The 21,157-nt window shown below is 47.2% G+C and overlaps 1 protein-coding gene across 2 annotated transcripts in view; it reads left to right on the top strand.

Moving 5' to 3' along the window:
- CABP7 (calcium binding protein 7) overlaps window positions 1-20,303 on the top strand; it is a 51,769-nt gene extending 31,466 nt beyond the window's left edge. Inside the window, exons 2-6 of one of the 2 annotated variants that reach the window (XM_081892555.1) lie at window positions 7,294-7,437; window positions 13,084-13,196; window positions 13,271-13,339; window positions 15,305-15,458; window positions 20,109-20,303. In XM_081892555.1, the coding sequence (XP_081748681.1) occupies window positions 7,294-7,437; window positions 13,084-13,196; window positions 13,271-13,339; window positions 15,305-15,458; window positions 20,109-20,236 (608 nt within the window). In that variant the 3' untranslated portion in view covers window positions 20,237-20,303. The remainder of the gene's footprint in view (window positions 1-7,293; window positions 7,438-13,083; window positions 13,197-13,270; window positions 13,340-15,304; window positions 15,459-20,108) is intronic. The other variant, XM_081892556.1, reaches the window with a different exon arrangement.
- The last annotated feature ends 854 nt before the right edge of the window (window positions 20,304-21,157 follow it).

Raw genomic sequence — 21,157 nt, 5'->3', positions numbered from 1 at the left:
CTAGGACTTGCCGATCAGAATGGTGGCGGTTTGAATCCCCATGACGGGGTGAGCTCCCGTGCTCGGTCCCTGCTCCTGCCAACCTAGCAGTTCGAAAGCACCTCAAAGTGCAGGTAGATAAATAGGTACCGCTCCGGTGGGAAGGTAAACGGCATTTCCGTGCTCTGCTCTGGTTCGCCAGAAGTGGCTTAGTCATGCTGGCCACATGACCCGGAAGCTGTACGCCGGCTCCCTCGACCAATAAAGCGAGATGAGCACCGCAACCCCAGAGTCGGTCACGACTGGACCTAATGGTCAGGGGTCCCTTTACCTTTACTTTTAAAGGCTACTTGAGGGTTTTGCCAAGAGATCTTGTTGGCTACTAAGAGAACAAGATGCTGGATTTTATTATTATTATTAATACCCCACCCATCTGTCTTACCTGGACCATTGGCCTGATCCAGCAGGGCTTTTCTGATGCACTTAAGCAGACATATGTAGGATAGGTCAGTCGGTAGAACATGAGACTCATAATCGCAGGGTAATTGGTTTGGGCCCCACACTGGGCAAACGATTCCTGCATTGCAGAGGGTTTGACTTAGATGACCCTCATGGTCCCTTCCAACTCTATGGTTCTGTGAGTCTATGACTGCAGTGTTCGACATACAGGCACCTCTTGATTGTTTACGGAGACATCATGCAGGCCGTCACGCAAGCTGACAGCTATCAAGCACTGCCAAGCAGCTAATAGGACGGTATGTCCACTGTCAGATTCTATCAAGGACTTAACGCCTACCAACCCACAAATGGTCCAATGCAAGATCTCATTACATAGAGCTATCAAATGCAGTCAAGTTCCGAGCACCACGGGATGTCAATTCGAGTCACCAAAGATCCTGTGAACACATCAGGAAAATAGTTAAGTGTTCTAAAAGAATAACCAGCATCAAAACTGGCTTGCAGCTGTCCAGGTTTGAAGAAGTTAACTCAAGGACCTTGCGGTGTAGGTTGGTTGGTGTTAAAAGGGGGGAGGGGACACCCCAGGAGCGAGGTACAATTTTTCTTATCGACATTTATGTTTATGGGAACAGTAATTGAGAGGAGTTATAGTGGATCTGTGTGCAGTGGGCATGCCATAGTGCTCTATTGCCCACGTGCCCAGGGTCTTAAGAAGCTGGCACAAGCTGCCATCACACAGGGAAAAATTCTTTAAATACAGCCCTTAAAGTATTTCAAGCAGCCTTGCCTACTCTACTGCCTGTTCCTTGTCTGTGTTTTATTTCCTGTGGACTGAAAGTGTGTGTGTGTGTGTGTGTGTGTGTGTGTGTGTGTGTGTGTGGTTACTGGGCATTGCTAGACAGGGAAAATTAAACTGCTGATACCCTAATGTCATACACACACACACACCCTACGGTGCGACTGCATTTGGAATACTGTACTTTTTCTGGTTGTCTCACCTCAAAAAAGATATTGTAGAGTAATGAAAGGTTCAAAAAAAGGGCAACCAAAATGATCGAGAGGGTGGAGAGACTCCCCTATGAGGAGAGATTGCAGCATTTGGGAGTTTAGAGAAAAGGAGCGTTAGAGGCGATATGATGGAAATGTATAAAATGATGCACAGCATGGCAGAAGTGGACAGAGAAATGTTTTCCTCTCTCTCATAACACCAGAGCTGGCAGACATCCAGTGAAGCCTGAATGTTGAAAGAGTCTGGACAGAGAAAAGAAAGGGCTTCTTCACACGGAGTTAAACTATAGAGTTGTCGTCCCCTGTCCCCCCCAGGAAGCAGTGATAGCCACCAACTCGGATGGCTTTTTGAGAGAATTGGACAAATTCATAGAGGAGAGGGCTGTCAGTGGCTACTAGTCATAACGGTTGTGTTCTGCCTCCACAGTCGGATACAGTTACTATGGTTCTAAAGAACAGTTGCTGGAAACAGCAGGAGGGGAGAGGGCTCTTGCGTTCGAATCCTGCTTACGGGCTTTCCACAGGCATCTGGTTGGCCACTGAGAGAACAGGACACTAGACTAGATGGGTCATTGGCCTGACCTAGAGAGGCTCTTCTTATGGGTATTTTTTTAGTTCAGAATATGGACACCTGTGTGTGTTCTGGGTGCAGCCCAACCAAAGACTGTGGGGCTTGACAAATGCCTAACAATGTCATCTCCCTGATAGTGGTACCTCGGGTTACAGACGCTTCAGGTTACAGACGCTTCAGGTTACAGACTCCGCTAACCCGGAAGCAGTACCTCGGGTTAAGAACTTTACCTCAGGATGAGAACAGAAATCGCACGGCAGCAACAAGAGGCCCCATTAGCTAAAGTGGTACCTCAGGTTAAGAACAGTTTCAGGTTAAGAACGGACCTCCAGAAGGAATTAAGTTCTTAACCTGAGGTACCACTGTATTTGTTTGAAGGAGCTGCCCCAGGTCCTTTCTCCCCTCCATTCTCCTCCCAGCTGTGGAATATATGCCCATGCTGCCCAGGGCAGGCGTTCTCCCGAGGGGGATGTGGTGCGGAGGGTGCCCTCCCAGGCATGGGATAGCCGCTCAGGTGCACAGAGCAGCGAGCATGCCCTGCAGCCGGGGGCAGAGCAAGCCTCCCATGATGGACATTCAAAGCGCCACCCACCCACAACTCCCAAGCCTCCCCCAAGCTGTCAAAACAAAGGAGGAAGGGGGAAAATGCTGTCGGCAAAGTGGCGCAGCTCCTCCCCTTACCCCAATGGCTTGGGGTAGGCTGGGGAGTCGCTGGCGGGAGGTGCGTCGAAGGTCACCCCCCTCAGTGAGGGCACCTGGGATGATCCGCCCCCACCCACCCCTTCCTACACCCCTGCCTTCTCCCACTGTATTGTCCCTCTGGTGCAGGATGTGGAAACAGCTTCCCCATTGGCAAAGGAAGCCCACCCCCCACATCCTTTCGAGCTACACACCTGACCAGTAAAACACCCAAGTTTACTATATGTTTTGGTGAGGTGTACACTGGTGCGCGAGGGACACGGGTGGGGCTGTGGGTTAAACCACAGAGCCTAGGACTTGCCAATCAGAAGCTTGGCGGTTCGAATTCCCGTGATGGGGTGAGCTCCCGTTGCTCAGTCCCTGCTCCTGCCAACCTAGCAGTTCGAAAGCACGTCAAAGTGCAATTAGATAAATAGGCACCACTCTGACGGGAAGGTAAACAGCGTTTCCATGAGCTGCTCTGGTTTGCCAGAAGCTGTACGCCGGCTCCCTCGGACAGTAAAGCGAGATGAGTGCCACAACCCCAGAGTCAGCCACGACTGGACCTAATCGTTAGGGGTCCCTTTACCTTTACTTTTATACTGGTGCCCATGCAGAGTGCTGCTATTCTCAAGCAGGTTTCAGTCACCTGCAAGCAAATTCAGGCCACTCGGTCAAAGTGGATTCAGAGCTCTTGCGCAACAAACCCACTTCCCCAAAATATCAGACCATTTTTTGTGACAAAGCAGCTGGGAAGTGGAGGGTGAGAACGTAAGTGGTAACTCCAAACATATGTAGTGGACAAGTATCAATGTATTTGTGTTCTGGGATCAGGTTTTCAATGAAACTGATAAAATTGCTCAACAATATGTCAGGAAGACCCCAGAGCTTGCTCTGCTAAATTTATTTACAGATGATAATATGGACTTGAGAGATAAAACACGATAGGATACTTATTAGAAGCTGCACATATGACTATTGCACCTTTTTGGAAAGACCGTTAAGGTGCTAATTTAACAGCATGGTATGAAAGGTTTCAGCAGATAAAATCACATGTAAACTAAGAATAGCTAGAGGAAATAAACACAGAGATTGGTTTGCGAGAGACCAGTGGAATTTTATCGCTTATTGCTTATACAAATACTTCAGACAGCAAACAGAAAGTCCCTAGGGTGTACTCCAGAATATGGATCTGTTAAATGTTTGTTTTCACTTTTTATTAATTTAAATACGCTATCTCTGCATTTATATGAACTTCTTTGTGGGTTTCTGTGCATAGAAGCTTCTTGGTGTTTTTCTTCTGATTTTGTTCAGCTTGTTACGGGGTAGATTTCATAACGTCCTTTCGTCTTTTGTTAAATTGTTGATGCTTGTTATGTAACTTAAGAAAATAAATAAAAGACAGACACACAGAGACAGAAAATAGTTGTTTTCAACTGTTTTTAATATTGTGTAATACTGTATGTTAATATTAATGTTTGTGTCCATTGTTGTAACCCACCCTGGGACCTGAGGGTGATGGGTGATGGGTGGATTAATAATAATGATGATGATGATGATGATGATGATGATGATGATGATGATGATGATGCCCTGCTGGATCAGGCCAGCAGCCCATCTAGTCCAGCATCCTGTTCTTACAACAGCTAGCCAGATGCCTGTGCAAAACTCTCAAGTGAGACCAGAGCACAACAGCACAACAAGAGCACAACAACCCTAACCCCTCCTGTGACTTCCAGCAACTAATATTCAGAAGTATCCCTGCCTCTGACTGTAGAGCAGGAGTAGGCAACCTAAGTAATAATAATAATAATAATAATAATAATAATAATAATAATAATTTTTTTGTACCCCAGCCATCTGGCTGGGTTTTCCCAGCCACTCTGGGCTGCTTCAAAAATATGTCACACATTAAAAACTTCCCTGAACAGGGCTGCTTTCAGGTTATTTTAAATTTCAGGTAGTGGTTTGTCTCTTTGACATCTGATGAGAGGGCGTTCCACAGGGCAGGTCCCACTACCGAGGCCCTCTGCCTGGTTCCCTGTAGATTTGCTTCTCACAGTGAGGGAACCACCAGGAGGCCCTCGGCACTGGACCTCAGCGTCCGGGCTGAACAATGGGGGTGGAGACGCTCCTTCAGGCATACTGGACCAAGGCCATTTAGGGCTTTAAAGGTCAATACCAACACTTTGAATTGTGCCCGGAAACAAGTGGTCCATGGGGGTCATTTAACTGGCCCCTGAACTGACCTGCCCGCTCACCGAGTACCCACATGCTGCACTACACCAGCGCAGCATGGTGCGGGGAATCGCTTCCGCGGTGCCAGAAATCACATCTGCACATGCTCAGATGCCGAAAATCACAGCTGCGCATGCTCAGACACTGGAAATTGCATCTGCGCAGATGCAGACACTGGAAATCATGGCTGTGCACACTCATGCACGTGCACAATCTGGCCCACAGAGGGATCTCCGCTGGAGTGAACCGGCCCAGGTGAGGTGAACCTTGCCGACTCCTGCTGTAGAGGCATCATGATTATTTGCCACTGATAGCCTTAGCCTTCATGAGCATGCAGTTTCAAGCAAATCAGAATACATGTTCAATAAATAGCAGATGTTGTCTAACTCCCCTCCAAACAAATCAGAACGAATGCTCAATAAACAAGTCATCTAGAAGCAACCTAAGTGTTTTGTCTGTTTGGAAGAGGGGGATTCTGTGCCTCACTGGGTTTTCTCCTGTGAAACGTGTGTGTGTGTGTCCATGACAGTTTTTGATTTCCAAATGTTCCCTCAAGGCCACAAAGAGTTAGGAGCCCATAAATCCACACATAAATAATAAATTGCCCCCTTGCCTGGATGGGGTTTCTTGTGTGTAATTAAATGGTAGCTTAAGCAAGGAGGGACTGGCTTTGTTTCTGACATCTAACCTGATCTCCTTGCCAATTTCCTGGAATGAATCTGAAAGCAAGGTGTTTTACTGCCCATAAATTTCAAGTGAGGTTTACGAGATGCTGAGGAAGACAAGAGAGGGGTGGCTGTTACCCTTTCACCCTGTTCGTCTCCCACCAGAGATATCTGGCTGGCTGGTGGCTGCTGGAAGCAGCACACAGGAGCACATGCAGTTCTAGTAAGGACACAAAACAAGTGAAGATCATGCCACCCTTTGCATGGAACCAGGTTGTTGCTGTTGTTTAGTCGTTCAGTCGTGTCCGACTCTTCGTGACCCCATGGACCAGAGCACGCCAGGCACTCCTGTCTTCCACTGCCTCCTGCAGTTTGGTCAAACTCATGCTGGTAGCTTCAAGAACACTATCCAAGCATCTTGTCCTCTGTCGTCCCCTTCTCCTTGTGCCCTCCATCTTTCCCAACATCAGGGTCTTTTCCAGAGAGTCTTCTCTTCTCATGAGGTGGCCAAAGTCTTGGAGCCTCAGCTTCAGGATCTGTCCTTCGAGTGAGCACTCAGGGCTGATTTCCTTAAGAATGGAGAGGTTTGATCTTCTTGCAGTCCATGGGACAGGTAGCTGTTCTAAAATGTTATAAGCATTCGAGATCCAACTTGCTTCCATCATGGGGGTTCAGAGCAAATAAAACTAAGGTAGAATAACACCATAGCCATTTAGGGGTTTTAGTTTATAGAGGTGACATCATAGACATTTATAAAATTATGTGTAGCATGGAGAAAGTAGATAGAGAAAAGGTTTTATCCCTCTTTCATAACACTGGAACTCAGGGACATCCAGTGAAGCTGAAGATTGGAAGATTCCAGACCAAGACCTCTAAAAGGAGCTTTGTCAGGAACAGCCCTGTTTCCATGCCCTGGATTTTCTGAGAACAGAATGTTGAACTAGATGAGCCACTGGCCAGATTCAACAAGCTCCTCTTATATTCTTATATTCTCTGGTAGGGATGGGTGTGAAATTCAATTGCATTACAGTGGTACCTCGGGTTACATACGCTTCAGGTTACAGACTCCGCTAACCCAGAATTAGTGCTTCAGGTTAAGAACTTTGCTTCAGGATGAGAACAGAAATCGTGCTCCGGCTGCACGGCAGCAGCAGAAGGCCCCATTAGCTAAAGTGGTGCTTCAGGTTAAGAACAGTTTCAGGTTAAGAAGAAACCTTCAGAATGAATTAAGTACTTAACCCGAGGTACCACTGTAGTATCAAAAGGCAAACCACCTGATTCTCACTTTCCAAAACAGTACTAGACCTTTGAAAGTTGCACTTTGCCAAATGTTGAAATGTAGCATTGTGTTCAACCAAGTACTGTACAAAACTGCATATTCTGGGGTAAAGTGTGCATTAAAATGTATACATTTTTTAAAAACAACAATAATACAAAAATGCATTCTGCTTTGCAAAACCGTGTACGCTAGGAAAAATTGCATACAAATATGCTTGTCAAGAGAAATTCGCACTAAAATTATGGTGAATTTTGATGTGGACTTGCTTCTGAAAAATTTGCAGCCTAATGTGGAAATGAGGAGAATTAAACTTAAAAAGGGGGGGGGAGAAACCAAAATTGACAAATATGCCTATCTGCAAGGCCTAGTCACAAACCCTAGTAGCCTAAATAACAACCTTTTCTCTCTCCTTACAGAGATCCGTGAGGCATTCAAAGTTTTTGACCGGGACGGCAACGGTTTCATCTCCAAGCAGGAACTGGGCACAGCAATGAGGTCCCTTGGCTACATGCCCAATGAGGTGGAACTGGAAGTCATCATCCAGAGACTAGACATGGATGGTAAGACTTTTTGGAGGGGGGGTGGGAAAAGTTTTGGATGCTCCCCTCCCCCTCTTGTTGCTCTTCTCTTTTGAATCAAACTCCCTGTTTCTTCTGTGTGCTCTCCTCCCTGACTAGCCTTCCCCCAGTCTGGTGTCCTCCAGATGTTGTGAACCAGCCAGCAAAGACTCCCACTCCTGGAGGAAGAAATGGCATTTGGGAGGAGTGATCTGTCCCTGAAGGCATAAAAGGCTTCAGTCAAGTCCCAGGCACTCTATGAGCAAGTAGCTCACTTAGAGCTCTCCGTGGTGCTGAAACTACTGGCCAGCCTTGTGCTCATTTGTCAAATCCCTGTGCCTTCTCCCTGGTGCTATTAGGCGTGGATGTGGGGAACAGAGAGGCGACGTGTTTCGGGGAGGGTGCTCAATCTTGATCCTTCTTATCCCACCTTCACCTCACACCTTTCCCCCTTCTGTTCCTAGCTTGCTCAGCCAGGCTGCCTTCCCTCCCGCACTGAACTTCATGAGCGTCCCCGGCTGATGTGCCTCTAATGTGACCATTGCCAGAGCTATTACAGATTTGATGTCCCCCAGCTAAAGGGAATATTTGTCTTTCAGAAAAGAGTCTCATCCCAGAGTTGTAAAAAAAGGTTGACAGCTCCATAAAATTCAAGCTGCGAATTTGCCAGCGCTCAGAATTGCTCTTATCTCTGGGCTGCTTTCCATGGAAGGGATTGATATTAAAGGTGGCAAAACTGACCCTACTTGGCTGGCTCCAGAGAGTAAGCCAACTGGACTCGGGTCCCTGGCCCACAGATTCAGGAAGGGCCCATTCATAGGGGCAAGGGGCATCCATGGAGTAGCTGAATTCTATCCCTTCTTTTGCTTGTCTACCTTATGTGATGGCCCCCATTAGCTACTGTTTTAGAAGGCTGCAAAAGAGGCACGATTTCCCCTCTTGCACCACCTGAAGCTGCTGGGAGTTGCAGTGCAAAATAACTAGAGGGCTCCAGCTTGGGGAAGACTGCTTAATTAGGGGAAAGGCCATAGCTGAATGGTAGAGCTTTTTTTTTACATGCACAAGATCTCAGGTTCAATCCCTGGCATATCCTCAGTCTGAAACCCTGGAGAGTTGCCACTAGTCAGTGTAGACAATACTGACCTAGATGGACTAATGGTGTGACTCGGTTTAATGCAGCTTGCTGCATTCCTAATTGTAGCTCTGTGGTAGAGCATCTAGTTTACATGCAGAAGGTCCCAGGTTCAATCCCCAGCAGTTCAAGGTAGTGCTGGGAAAGTCTCTTGGCTGACAACCTGGGGAGCCACTGATGGTCAGTGTAGATAATTCTGAGCTGGATAGACAAGTGGTCTGACTCAGTATAAGTTAGCTTCCTTTGGCACAGCACATGCATTGCATGCAAGTGGTCTCCCGTTCGATCCCTAACATCTCAGGGTAGGGCAAGGAAACCCTGGAGAGCTGCTGTCAGTCAGCACAGATGATACTGGAGCACATGGACCAGTGGTCCGACTCAATGTAAGGCAGCTTCCTATATTACTAACTTTAGCTCAGTCAGTAGAGCATCTGCCTTGCATGCCAAAGGTTCCGGGTTAAATTCCTGGCATTTCCAGGTGAAGCTGAGAGAGACCAGTGCCTGAAATCCTGGAGAGATGCTGCCAGTCAGTGTAGATGATATTGAGCTACGTGGACCAAGGTCTAACTCAGCATAATACAGCTTTCTATCTCCATCTTTTAGTAGCAGTCAATTATAGGTGCATGCAGAGGAAAGCCATGGTGGCAAAGTGGATTTGAGGAGCAGGTGTCTGCACAGGGGTATTATCCAGCTCAGTAGTGATGCCTTGGCTGGCAACTCCTGTGTGCCAAGGGGGCTTGCCCAGGAAATTGGTTCTCTCTCACACACACACACCGGCTGCCGGTTTGGCCCAGCAGCTGGGGAATGACAAGTATCTTTCTGAGCAGCCCAGTGGTGACTATAGGTAATCCATAGTTTCTGGATAACCCAGCCCACCTTGGCTCTGCACTGGCAAAAAGCACATCAGCTTGAATAGGGACATTATTTTCAAATATGTTTGGGGGAAATAGTCTGGGGGAAATAGTTTCAGTTCACAGCCTGAAAACAGCTTTAGTTGGAAGGCCGTTGCTCAGCAGCAGAGTATCTGCTTTGCATATGCAGAAGGTCTCACAGGTTCAATCCTTCAATACAGTCATACCTCATGCTACGTCCGCTTCATGTTACGTTCTTTCAGGATACGTCCCGTGGCGACCCGGAAGTACCGGAAAGGGTTACTTCCGGGTTTCGCCCCTCGCGCTTGCGCAGAAACGCAAAATGACGTCATGCGCATGCACAGAAGCAGCGAATTGCAACCTGCATGCACGCAGACGCACCACAGCGGCTTGCATTCTTTTCATGGTAAATGGGCCTCCAAAACGGATCCTGTTCGCAACCAGAGGTACCATTTGTACACACCTTTTGGTGCTAGGCAAAAACATTCCTCTTTAACCAGGCCTTTGGCTGATTGACGTCCAATGCCCTTTTAAAATGTGTTGAGGGCAGGGGTTATAGGGTTGTTCTTGTTTTTATTTTGTGTTTTGTGTTTTTATTTTGTGATTTTATGTTGTCAACTGCCCAGAGACTGGTGAGCATAGGGCAGAATACATGTTAAACAAACAAACTATCCATGACATCTCCAGGTAGGACTGTGAAAGACTCCTCCTGCCTGAAACCCTGGAGAACCACTCTGTCAGGGACTGGACTGAACAGGAAGAATGGAAATTGAGCCCTCTGTCTGATCAGCTCCTCTCAGAAGAGGAGGAGGAGTGGGAAATTTTGACCCCCATGTCTCCAGCAGTTTCAGGAGGAGAGGGAGACATGGATGATGCACAGCAGAATGAGGAAATGTCTAGTTACGAGATAGTGGTGGAGGAGGGAGAAGTTAGAGAGCAGACAGCAGGGATCTCCCTGGAGAGTATGGGAGACCCTCCTAGTCCAAGGGCTCGCTGGTCCCTCCGTGTTCAAGAACAGAGAATGCAGAGGGATGTGACTTCTGTGACTTCCCGTAGGTTTCCAGGATGTTGTGGGAGACAGAAGAGGAGGGACTCAGAGTAGCCAACGTCTCCTATGCATGGAGACGTAGATCCTTTGTCTTGCAACCAGATGACTTAATCAAAAGCCGTAAAATATGAACAGTTTGTTCTTCTTGCCTCTGAGGCTACTGGTGGAGAAGAGGATACTGTCAGGAGCTTGCCCTACTCTCGAGTAGGACCCTGGCAGAGACACATGCCCGACTGGCATGTTCCCTCCCTCCTGGTCGATCGTTCAGGAGCTTCAAAAGCTTTCTTCTGCCCAAACATCACAGCGATCGATGCCAACAGACATTGGCACACTTAGGGATCTGCAGAGTCTTCGCAGCTTGTGTAACAGACCTCAGCAACTCGGCATTTTGGCTAAACTACCTTACTTACATATAAACACACATGGAGCACTGCAACATGGCTCCCTCTCTCTCTAGTATCAGACAGCAAAGAGAAAAAGAACAAAGGATAATAGTCCCACTTCACGGAACACAGCAACACAAACATCCTGTCTCCATCACTTTCCACTCTGTGGAGTCAAAACATACACCGTCATGTGATAGACAAAAATCCCATGACTGCAATAATGGAGCAGGAATTCTAACAGATACTCCACACTTGAAACACTGCCAGTCAATGTAGACAATGAACCAATGAACCAACCAATCGATGAACCAATAGTCTGACTCAATACAGTGAAGGGACGTAGCATCTCCTTTGCATGCCAAAAGTCCTAGGTTCAATCCTTGGCATCTCTGAGTATGGCTGTTCTCCACTAAAAATGAGATGGGTCCTTGGGCAAGGGTGGTATTTCAGTGGTAGAACATCTGCTTTTCATGCAGAAGGTCCTAGTTTCAATCTGTGACATCTCCAGGAAGTTCTGGGAAAGACTCCATCCTGAACCCTGGAAAGCAGCTGCCAGTCAGTGTAGACAATACTGAGCTGGATGGACCAATACTCTGACTCAGTATAAGGCAGTGTTCCTGCACTGATCAGCTGGAGAATAATATACCTTCATTTTCTGCTGCCGCCTTTGGGCTGCCTTTGTTGCAGTGACAGATTAACAGAGCTGTCCGTGTAATGGAGATAATTAACTCTGGCATTCCCCAATAATTATCCAGAGGCCATGCCAGCTCATCTGATCTACTCACCAGATCACCAGGGTAGATAGAAGATCCCCAGAGGGATGGTGTTTTCAACCCAACTCTATTTCCTAGGTTATTGACTTCCTTGCTGGATTTTAATCTGTGAGCTGGTTACCTAATGGGGTTTTTAACCTTTGTGCCTGTTTCTTCGGGGGCAGCAGGGAATGAGGGGGGGCCGGTCCAATCAGAAGGAATGGCTGTTTGTCAAGGCAGCTGGGAAGGAAGGCAGTGAAAGGCAGTGTGTGAAGTGATACAGACGGTGGCAAAGCATCTCACTAGCATATATATTTATCTCCTAACACATGCACTAATGGGAACGGAATTGGTGGTTGACTGACCAAGGATGAGATATATAGGGGTCGTGGCAAATAGCTTGATGAAAATGTTGGCCCAGTGTGCCTATCAGCTGTGGAGGGGAAAGGTGAATTCCATGCTAGGGGTCATTAGGAAAGGGATGTAGAATTATTATTATTATTATTATTATTATTATTATTATTATTATTATTATTATTATCTGCCAGAGTCATAATGCAGTTGTACAAATCTATCCTGTGACCACACCTGGAAGATAGGTCAAAAAGGATACTGCAGAGCTGGGGGGCGGTGTTTTCAGGAAAAGGGCAATCAAAACCATCAAGGCTTTAGAGCAAGCCCAGGCTTTCGCTGACCCATAAAAATGGACCCTGTGTTTATGTCTTTGAATCGCATTAACAGTTTGTTTGTTTGTTTGTTTGTTTGTTTGTTTGTTTAATTAAATAATTAAAGCAACCTTACAGGAGAAGCTATCTGACTAACACAACGTATCATTTGGACCTCAGAAAACATTCTGTGTGAAAGCAAAGCTAAAAAGCAAACATATCCCTTCTCAAACTATTTAGAGACAAACAAAAGCAAGAAATAACTTACCATATAAATATAAATGTAAGACTGTCATCACGCAGGTGGTTGGCAAGCAATGCAAGCAGGGGAGGTAACCCCTAGTAAAAACACATACAGTGGTACCTCGGGTTAAGTACTTAATTCATTCCGGAGGTCCGTACTTAACCTGAAACTGTTCTTAACCTGAAACACCACTTTAGCTAATGGGGCCTGCTGCTGCTGCTGCGCCGCCGGAGCACGATTTCTGTTCTCATCCTGAAGCAAAGTTCTTAACCCGAGGTACTATTTCTGGGTTAGCGGAGTCTGTAACCTGAAGCATATGTAACCTGAAGCGTATGTAACCCAAGGTACCACTGTGCTTCTAACACTAGTATGCCCATTTGGTTGTTTTCTATGAAGCATTGCTAAGAACAATTCTTGCCTTCCACAAAGAAGCTGCCTGCCTGTGAATTGTTTTTAGTTATTTTAGTATTGTGTTTTTATATGGTTTTAACCTGCCATGGGGACCTGGTGCTGCCTCGTTTTCACCTGTGCTGATGTCTGTCATTTCCAGGCGATGGACAAGTGGACTTTGAGGAGTTTGTGACGTTGCTTGGCCCCAAACTTTCCACATCCGGCATCCCGGAAAAATTCCACGGCACTGATTTTGACACTGTGTTTTGGAAGGTAAGGAAACACCGATTCCCGCCCCCTGCCCCTGAAACCTGATGGTTTGGCCCTCTTTCTTGATTTTACTGCAGATATATGTACTGAAGATGCGTATTTTCCCGTTTTTCATGGTGACTGGAACTGCTGGTTCACACCAGGAGGTAGGCATCACCATTTTCCTTAATTATGTCATGCTCCTTCATGCTTCCCAGCTCAATTTCCATCTCGCAGAGGAAGGGAATGGGGATTCTTCAGGGTGTTTCTACATTTTATGGCAGCCTCCCCTCAGCCTGGTGCCATCCATGTGTTTTGGACTACAACTCCCTTCAGCCCCATCTGCATGGCCTTCTACTCTTTGAGGTAGGGATGGAATCTGGGAGAAGTGATGGTGAAGTCAAACAGGTTTCAGTCATCATTGGAGCAAGCAGCTCACTTAGAGCTCTCCGTGGTGCTGAAACTACTGACCTGCATTGTGCCCTGTGGAAGGACATTAGCCTATCAGGGATGGTGGACCTGTAGTCCACCAGATGTTGATGGGACTACAGCTCCCATCATGCCTGACCATTGGCCATGCTGGCTGAGCCTGATGGGAGCTGTAGTCCAACAACATCTGGATGGCCACAACCTCCCTGTCCCAAGCCTATATGAAATCCTAGAACAGCCTCCCCAACCTGGTGCCCTTTAGATGTTTCAGACTACAACTCACATCAGCCCCAACCATGTTCTTATCTACCCTACCATCATACAGCAGTGCTGGTTTGGGGCTGATGGGAACTGTAGTCCAAAACCAAGTTGAAGGAGGCTGCTGCTGGGTTTGGCACCCTGTCTTTAAAACAACGTCCATAGGATCACTTTTAGCAAATCAATATATCAAAACACTCTATTCCCTCCACCGTTTTCAAGTAGCCCCATTTGTGCAAATATGCCACACAGCCAGTCTGTGATGGCCTGCCACCTTCCTTTTAAAAGATCCGTGGGTCTAGAATTACAAACACCAGTCATTGACTAAGGAGCTTCTCTCTTTTATCTTAAGATTCATAGCATTGAGCCTGTTCATGCAAAGCTCTAACCATGGCTCAGTCGTTTCTTCATGTGAACCACATTCCTCTTGGCCAGGGACGGAAAACCATTTCCAGCCAGTGGGATGGATATGTATTTATTTATTTAAAAATATTTACATGCCGCTGTGTCAGAAAAATCTATAACAAAGCGGTTTCCAGCGATAAAACCATAGAATAAAAACCATAACAAAAGGTTAAAACAGACATCAATTAACCATTTTGGAAAGATGTACTCTTAATTGCCTACATAGGCCTGGCACAGTAGTAAGGTTTTCAGCATAGAATGTGCCTGCTGAATATCTATTGGCAATGAGTTCCACAAGACTGGCCCAGTAACATTAAAGGTTCAGTTTCTTGTTGCTGTCAAACGAGTCTCAGCAAGTCAGGGAATGGCCAACGATGCTCCTGCGGATGATCTCAGATACTGATCTGGGGCATAAAGGTTCAGGCAATCCCTGTGGTACGCTAGAGCTAAGTTGTTTGGAGCTTTGTAAATTAACCTTGAACCTGGCTTGGTAGTAGATGGGCAGACAGTGCAGCTGTTTTAGCAATAGTGTCTCATGTCCTCGACCAGAAGCTCCTGTCAGCCGTCTGGCCACTGCATTCTGCAGACCCGCATAGAGTGCATTACAGCAATCCAGCCTTGATGTTACCAATGTATGGACTACAGTGGTCAGGCTATCCCTGTCCAGTTGATGAAGCTGATAAAATGGTCCCCCAACCTCCCCTGCCCAGAGCTGCTTTGAGAGGTGGATAGAGCCACCTACCTGTCAGTCACCTGACCTCACAATGCCATCGGGTAGCATATTTTCCTTTGCCCGTGTGGTTTGAAACGGAACCGGAAGTCATTCCTTGGATACAACCCAATTTCCCATCATATCCAATCATTGGTCATGCTGGCAAGGGCTGATGGGAATTGTAGTCCAACAACATCTGGAAGTCACCACATTGGCTAACCCTGGTGTATGTGTGTATATGTGTGTGTGCTCCCTGGCTCAACCAAAGCTCCATGCAATGGATTCAGGAGCTGTGACCATCCTTTGACGACTGTTCCTACCTCTGCAGTGCGACATGCAGAAGCTGACGGTTGACGAGCTGAAGCGGCTGCTGTACGACACTTTCTGCGAGCACCTCTCCATGAAGGACATTGAGAACATCATCATGACAGAGGAGGAAAGCCACATGGGGAATGCAGAGGAGTGTCCAGTTGATGTGGAGAGTAAGCAAATCTTTGCCAGCACTTGGATCACTGGGTGCCATGGGATTTCAGTTTGGGAGCCACGGAAATCATGGGAGCCATGGGAGCTGGACATCAGCTCCATACGTACACTTCTACCAGCTGGCCATAAAAGGGAACTACTTGCCCTTCGATCCCATAGGCAGGAGCATCTACGTAGAAGCCTTCCAGCCAAGGTATCAGGTGATGGGGAAGGAGCCAATCATCTCCGGCATCTCCCTGTAGGTAGGATAGGGGTTCTTTAAACTGAACTAAAAGTACTCTGGGACGCAGGTGGCACTGTGGGTTAAACCACAGAGCCTAGGATTTGCCGATCAGAAGGTCGGCGGTTCGAATCCCCATGACAGGGTGAGCTCCCGTTGCTCGGTGCCTGCTCCTGCCAACCTAGCAGTTCAAAAGCACGTCAAAGTGCAAGTAGATAAATAGGTACTGCTCCGGTGGGAAGGTAAACGGCGTTTCTGTGCGCTGCTCTGGTTTGCCAGAAGCAACTTAGTCATGCTGGCCACATGACCCGGAAGCTGTACGCCGGCTCCCTCAGCCAATAAAGCGAGATGAGCGCTGCAACCTGAGTCAGCCACAACTGGACCTAATGGTCAGGGGTTCCTTTACCTTTAAAAGTACTCTGGGAAGCCACATGGTTGTCCCTCAGTACCTTTCTCCATCCACCTAGATCTGATCCAGGACTCAGAGGGATGGAGAACTTTGGCCCTAGAAAAGTTGTTGGACTCCAATTCCCATCATCCCTACCTAGCTTAGCCAACAGTCAGGGATGGTGGGAGCTGTAGTCCAGCAATCTCCAGAGGGCCGCAGGTTCTTTACCCCTGCAGTACTATATACCTGGGCAAGAAGCGGTTCTACAGGGTCTCTGGCTAGTATGTTCCCTGGCCCTGCTACACCAAAAGAACCAGATCTTATGCATAATGTTCATAAAGTCCAGACTGTCCTCAGGATAAATCGAACTAGACAGCAACCCTCCAGCAGGTACTCAGTGGTTCAGGAAGCTTCCTCACCTAGAGACCCACACTGTTAAACTGAGTGGGGCAAATTAGCTCAGCAACCACCAGTTGTCATGAATTCAACCTGAGACCTTCTGCATGCAAAGCAGATGCTCTACCACTGAGCTAAGGTCCTTCATTGAGGTTTTCCCCTTTTAACCCACTGGCTATGGTCTCTATTCCCATTCTCCCAGCTATTGGGGTATCCATCCCTCAGGCCTTCCTTTCCTCTCAACCTATTCAGGGTCATAAGGGACAGTGGGTGGCGCTGTGGTCTAAACCACTGAGCCTCTTGGGCTTGCTGATCAGAAGGTCGGCGGTTTGAATCCCCACGATGGGGTGCTTGCTCTGTCCCAGCTCCTGCCAACCTAGCAGTTCAAAAGCAGACCAGTGCAAGTAGATAAATAGGTACCGCTGTGGTGGGAAGGTAAGCGGTGTTTCCGTGAGCTCTGGCGCTCACCATGGTCCTCCATGCGCCAGTAGCGGTTTAGCCATGCTGGCCACATGAACCGGAAAACTGTCTGTGGACAAATGCCTGGTCCCTCAGCCTGAAAGCAAGATGAGCACTACAACCCCAGAATCAGCTTTGACTGGACTTAACCGTCCAGGGTTCCTTTACCTTTTTACCTTTACCTATTCAGGGGCATGATTCACCCGCTAGCAGCCAACCTCAAAGAGGGGAGGTAAACCATCCTTTTACAAAGGCTGTAGTATCTAACTCTCCTTAAGAAACTGCAGCACCTGGGAACCAAAAGGAAGGGCAGAGCAGGTGGTTAGCTGTTCAGTGTCCCAAAAGGACTGAGGACTGGGACAAATGCCCCACATGTCCTGTGTCGATCCGGCCCTGGCAAGGCCGCAACATCAGCAAGTCCTGTCTGTTCCTGTGCTAGATCTTGCTCACTCGTCTTTTGTTTAATTAGGGAAGTGGTTGTTCTGTTTAGGCTATGAGCTGCTTTGAATACTAATGCCAATGGTGGCGGCAAGGGGACCAGTGGAGAAAGAATGGCTTTGCATGCCAAATCACACCAGCCCAGAGCAGCGGGGGGTTGGCAGTCACTGTGTAGGAAGCAGCAAGTCTCAGAAGTTGGATATATCACTGGAAACGGATCCCCAGATATTGCAGGGAGCGCAGGGGCTCCAGGTTGAAGATTTCCCACGGGCATCTGTAAGAACAGGATACGGGACTAAATGAATTACAGTGGTATCTCTGGTTAAGAACTTAATTCGTTCTGGAGGTCTGTTCTTAACCTGAAACTGTTGTTAACCTGAAGCACCACTTTAGCTAATGGGACCTCCCGCTGCCCCCGCACCACCACTGCACAATTTCTGTTCTCATCCTGAAGCAAAGTTCTTAACCTGAAGCACTATTTCTGGGTTAGCGGAGTCTGTAACCTGAAGCGTATGTAACCTGAAGCCCAAGGTGTACCACTGTATTGGCCTGATCCAGTAGGTTTTTCTTATATTCTTAATGCTTCTGAATACCAGCTACAGAAAAGCGCTGGAGAGGAGAGTTGGTCTTGCACTCGGGTCCCGCATGTGGGCTTCCCATATCTGGTTGACTAGCAAGTCTGCCATTGGGGGGGGCAAGCCCCCCCAAAAAAAAATCAAGGAGGGGGCCAGGCCCCCTTAAAATTCCCAGGCGGCCATGAAAGAAATCAGACCTGAGGCTGCATGCAGACCACAGGTTCCCCACCCCTGGCCTAGCTAACACTGAGCTGAATCAACCAACATTCTTACTTGGTGCTCTAAATCCTTTCCAACTGCTCCAAGTTACCCTCATTATCAGTATTACAATTAGTTTATCAATTACCTTCTAAACTGCTGTCTAAAGACAATTTGCCCATAAGATAATATTTTTTAAAATGGCTTAAAACACCAAAAGCAACAAATGCAGTGGTACTTCGGGTTACAAACACCTCAGGTTACAGACTCTGCTAGTACCTTGGGCTAAGAACTTTGCCCCAGGATGAGAACAGAAATCGTGTGCCGGTGGCGTGGCGGCAGCCGGAGGCCCCATTAGCTAAACTGGTACCTCAGGTTAAGAACGGACCTCCGGAATGAATTAAGTTTGTAACCAGAAGTACCACTTTACGTTTAAAACAAGGCTGAAACCCTAACAAGAGCACACACATAGTAAAGACCCATTTATCCTGCTGGAGAACCTTGTTGGAACAAAAATGTTTCTGGAAAGTGCAGAGAATGGGTGCCTGCCATAGCCCTGCTTCAAGAAAAACTGTAGGCAGCAACCTGTATAAATTATGCATATATTTACATGTTATTTTTTTTATTTTTTGCACAACGTGTTCTTAAATATATATCCCATCAATTCTATTTGGGTTTTGCTAGTCACGGGGAAGACCCCAAAATAATTGTTCAGAGTGGCATTATTGGCTACCATTTTCTGATGGTTTGGAAACCCAGCATCCATGCTTCCAGGGGGTTAGCAATATTTGCTGGCATGTGTCTTTTATTCCCCCAAAGAGCTCTGATGTTAATATATGCTGTAAGGGTGTGGAAGTGGAACTGAAGAACCAGGAAGCTCAAGTATTTTTTTTAAAAAAAATGATTGGAGTACATTATTAATTTACTTAAAAGACCACTGTAAACAGTTAAAATCATTGGCAGGGATGTAATGACACTTGTAATGAGGAATTAATGATGGCAACTATTGATATGTAACAGTTAGATAACAGTAAAAGATGAAGAAAAACTAATTTTATTCCATGTTTGAAATGGTTAGAGATAAAATGTATAAAGTTTTGTAAAAAAAAACACACATACATACAGTGGTACCTCTAAGTTATGAACTTAATTCATTCCGGAGGTCCGTTCTTAACCTGAAACTGTTCTTAACTAGAGGTGTGCTTTCGCTAATGGGGCCTCTTGCTGCTGCTGCGCCACCGGCACACGATTTCCGTTCTCATCCTGGGGCAAAGTTCTCAACTCGAGGTAACTCTTCCAGGTTAGCAAAGTTTGTAACTTGGAGCGTTTGTAACCCAAGGTGTTTGTAACTCAAGGTACCACTGTGTGTGTGTGTGTGTGTGTGTGTGTGTGTGTGTGTGCGTGTGTGTGTATATATATATATATATATATATATATATATATATATATATATTTAAAGGAACTGACGCTCATGAAGGTTCTGTCCTTCAAGGGCTAGAGCAAAGGTAGGCAACCTAAGGCCCATGAGCCACAAGCACCCCACGAGGGTCATTTAACTGGCCCACAAGCCACCCCCAAACCGAGCCACCCGCTTGAGGAGTCCCCGAGCGCTGCACTAAACTGGCACAGAGTGGCACGGGTACTCACTTCCGCAGCGCCAGAAATCATGTCTGCGCAGAAGCAGACACCGGAAATTGCATCTGTGCAGGCGCAGGCACTGGAAATCGCGTTCACATGTGCAATCCGGCCTACAGAGGGATCTCCGCTGGAGTGAACTGGCCCAGGCGAGGTAAACCTTGCCGACCCCTGGGCTAGAGAATCTTTAAGCTGAGCAGGTATCCTTTTTCTGCCGCCATCCCATAGTTATGCCACTGACCTCTATGCTCTCTTTTTTCTCATTCTCTGTTCAAACCACCCTCCTCCTCCTCCTCTTCTCCTTGTTCCTCCCTCCTCCCCTTTCCTCCCTCTTCTTCAGCCTGCTCAAACCAACAGATCAGACAGACGTGCGTCCGCAAAAGCCTCATCTGCGCCTTTGCCATCGCGTTCATCATCAGTGTCATGTTGATTGCTGCCAACCAGGTGCTGAGAAGTGGGATGAAGTAGCCACAGCTGGAAGGATGGATGGATGGATGGACGGCTGGACGGATGGATAATTGGAGAGATGGACTTCCTTGAAGAACAAATGGAGAAAACAAACTATACATATCTATAAATACCTATAGCCACGAGGGCCAGGGGTGGGATAGGGGGGGAATTGTGATTCCTCCACGGCAAGCCTCCTGCACACACACCCATAAACCCACCTCCCCTCCCTCCTATATTTGGAGGGGGGGCTCCCCTCCTTACCCGAGATGCTGCTGTCTTCTCTCAGCAGATAGCATGGTCTCCCCCTGGGGTGGGTCCAGCTCAGTCCGGCTGGGGAGTCCCTGGAACCACCCCCTCCCCACGGAACTTTTAAACTCAACTTTAAAAGCATGTTGACGTGCATGGAGACCCCACCCCACCTCCTAAAATCTGAGTGATGCAATACCGTGTGCTTTTATAACCAGATATTAGACTCCTACAAATATATATATATATATATATGAAATTATTATTCTTCTTATTATTATATATAATATACATATATATATTTATGATAAACTGAATAATCAGTTAAGCAATACACTTGCGTCAGGATTTTCCAATCTGAAATTCAGGCGCTGCATGAACATTATACACTCCAAGGGCTGGACACGAATCACTTGCTGTTTGTATTTTCATTCGACCTCCCCACCCCCTTCCCAGCAGGCCCTTTGGGGGGCATCTATGCACTTTTTTCTCCCCGACCCCTACCCTCCAAAAAGAACCTGGGAGGGAGGGGCTTAGTAGAGCCTGCTTTATGTGGACCTGGGGGTTGTTCAGATGGTGGACGCCGGCCAAAGGTCGGCTTGCTCAGAGGAGGAACTGCGCTTTGTGTGGCCTCTGCAGCCGTTCTCTTCCCCACTGCATGCGAACGAGCTATGGCAGGCCACACCAGGCGCG

Source organism: Podarcis melisellensis, assembly GCF_964234715.1.
Source record: "Podarcis melisellensis genome assembly, chromosome: 16".
In the NCBI taxonomy this organism is placed as follows: Eukaryota; Metazoa; Chordata; class Lepidosauria; order Squamata; family Lacertidae; genus Podarcis; species Podarcis melisellensis.
The sequence above is the reverse complement of the archived record's forward strand: the minus strand, read 5'-3'. Positions and strand labels throughout refer to the sequence as shown.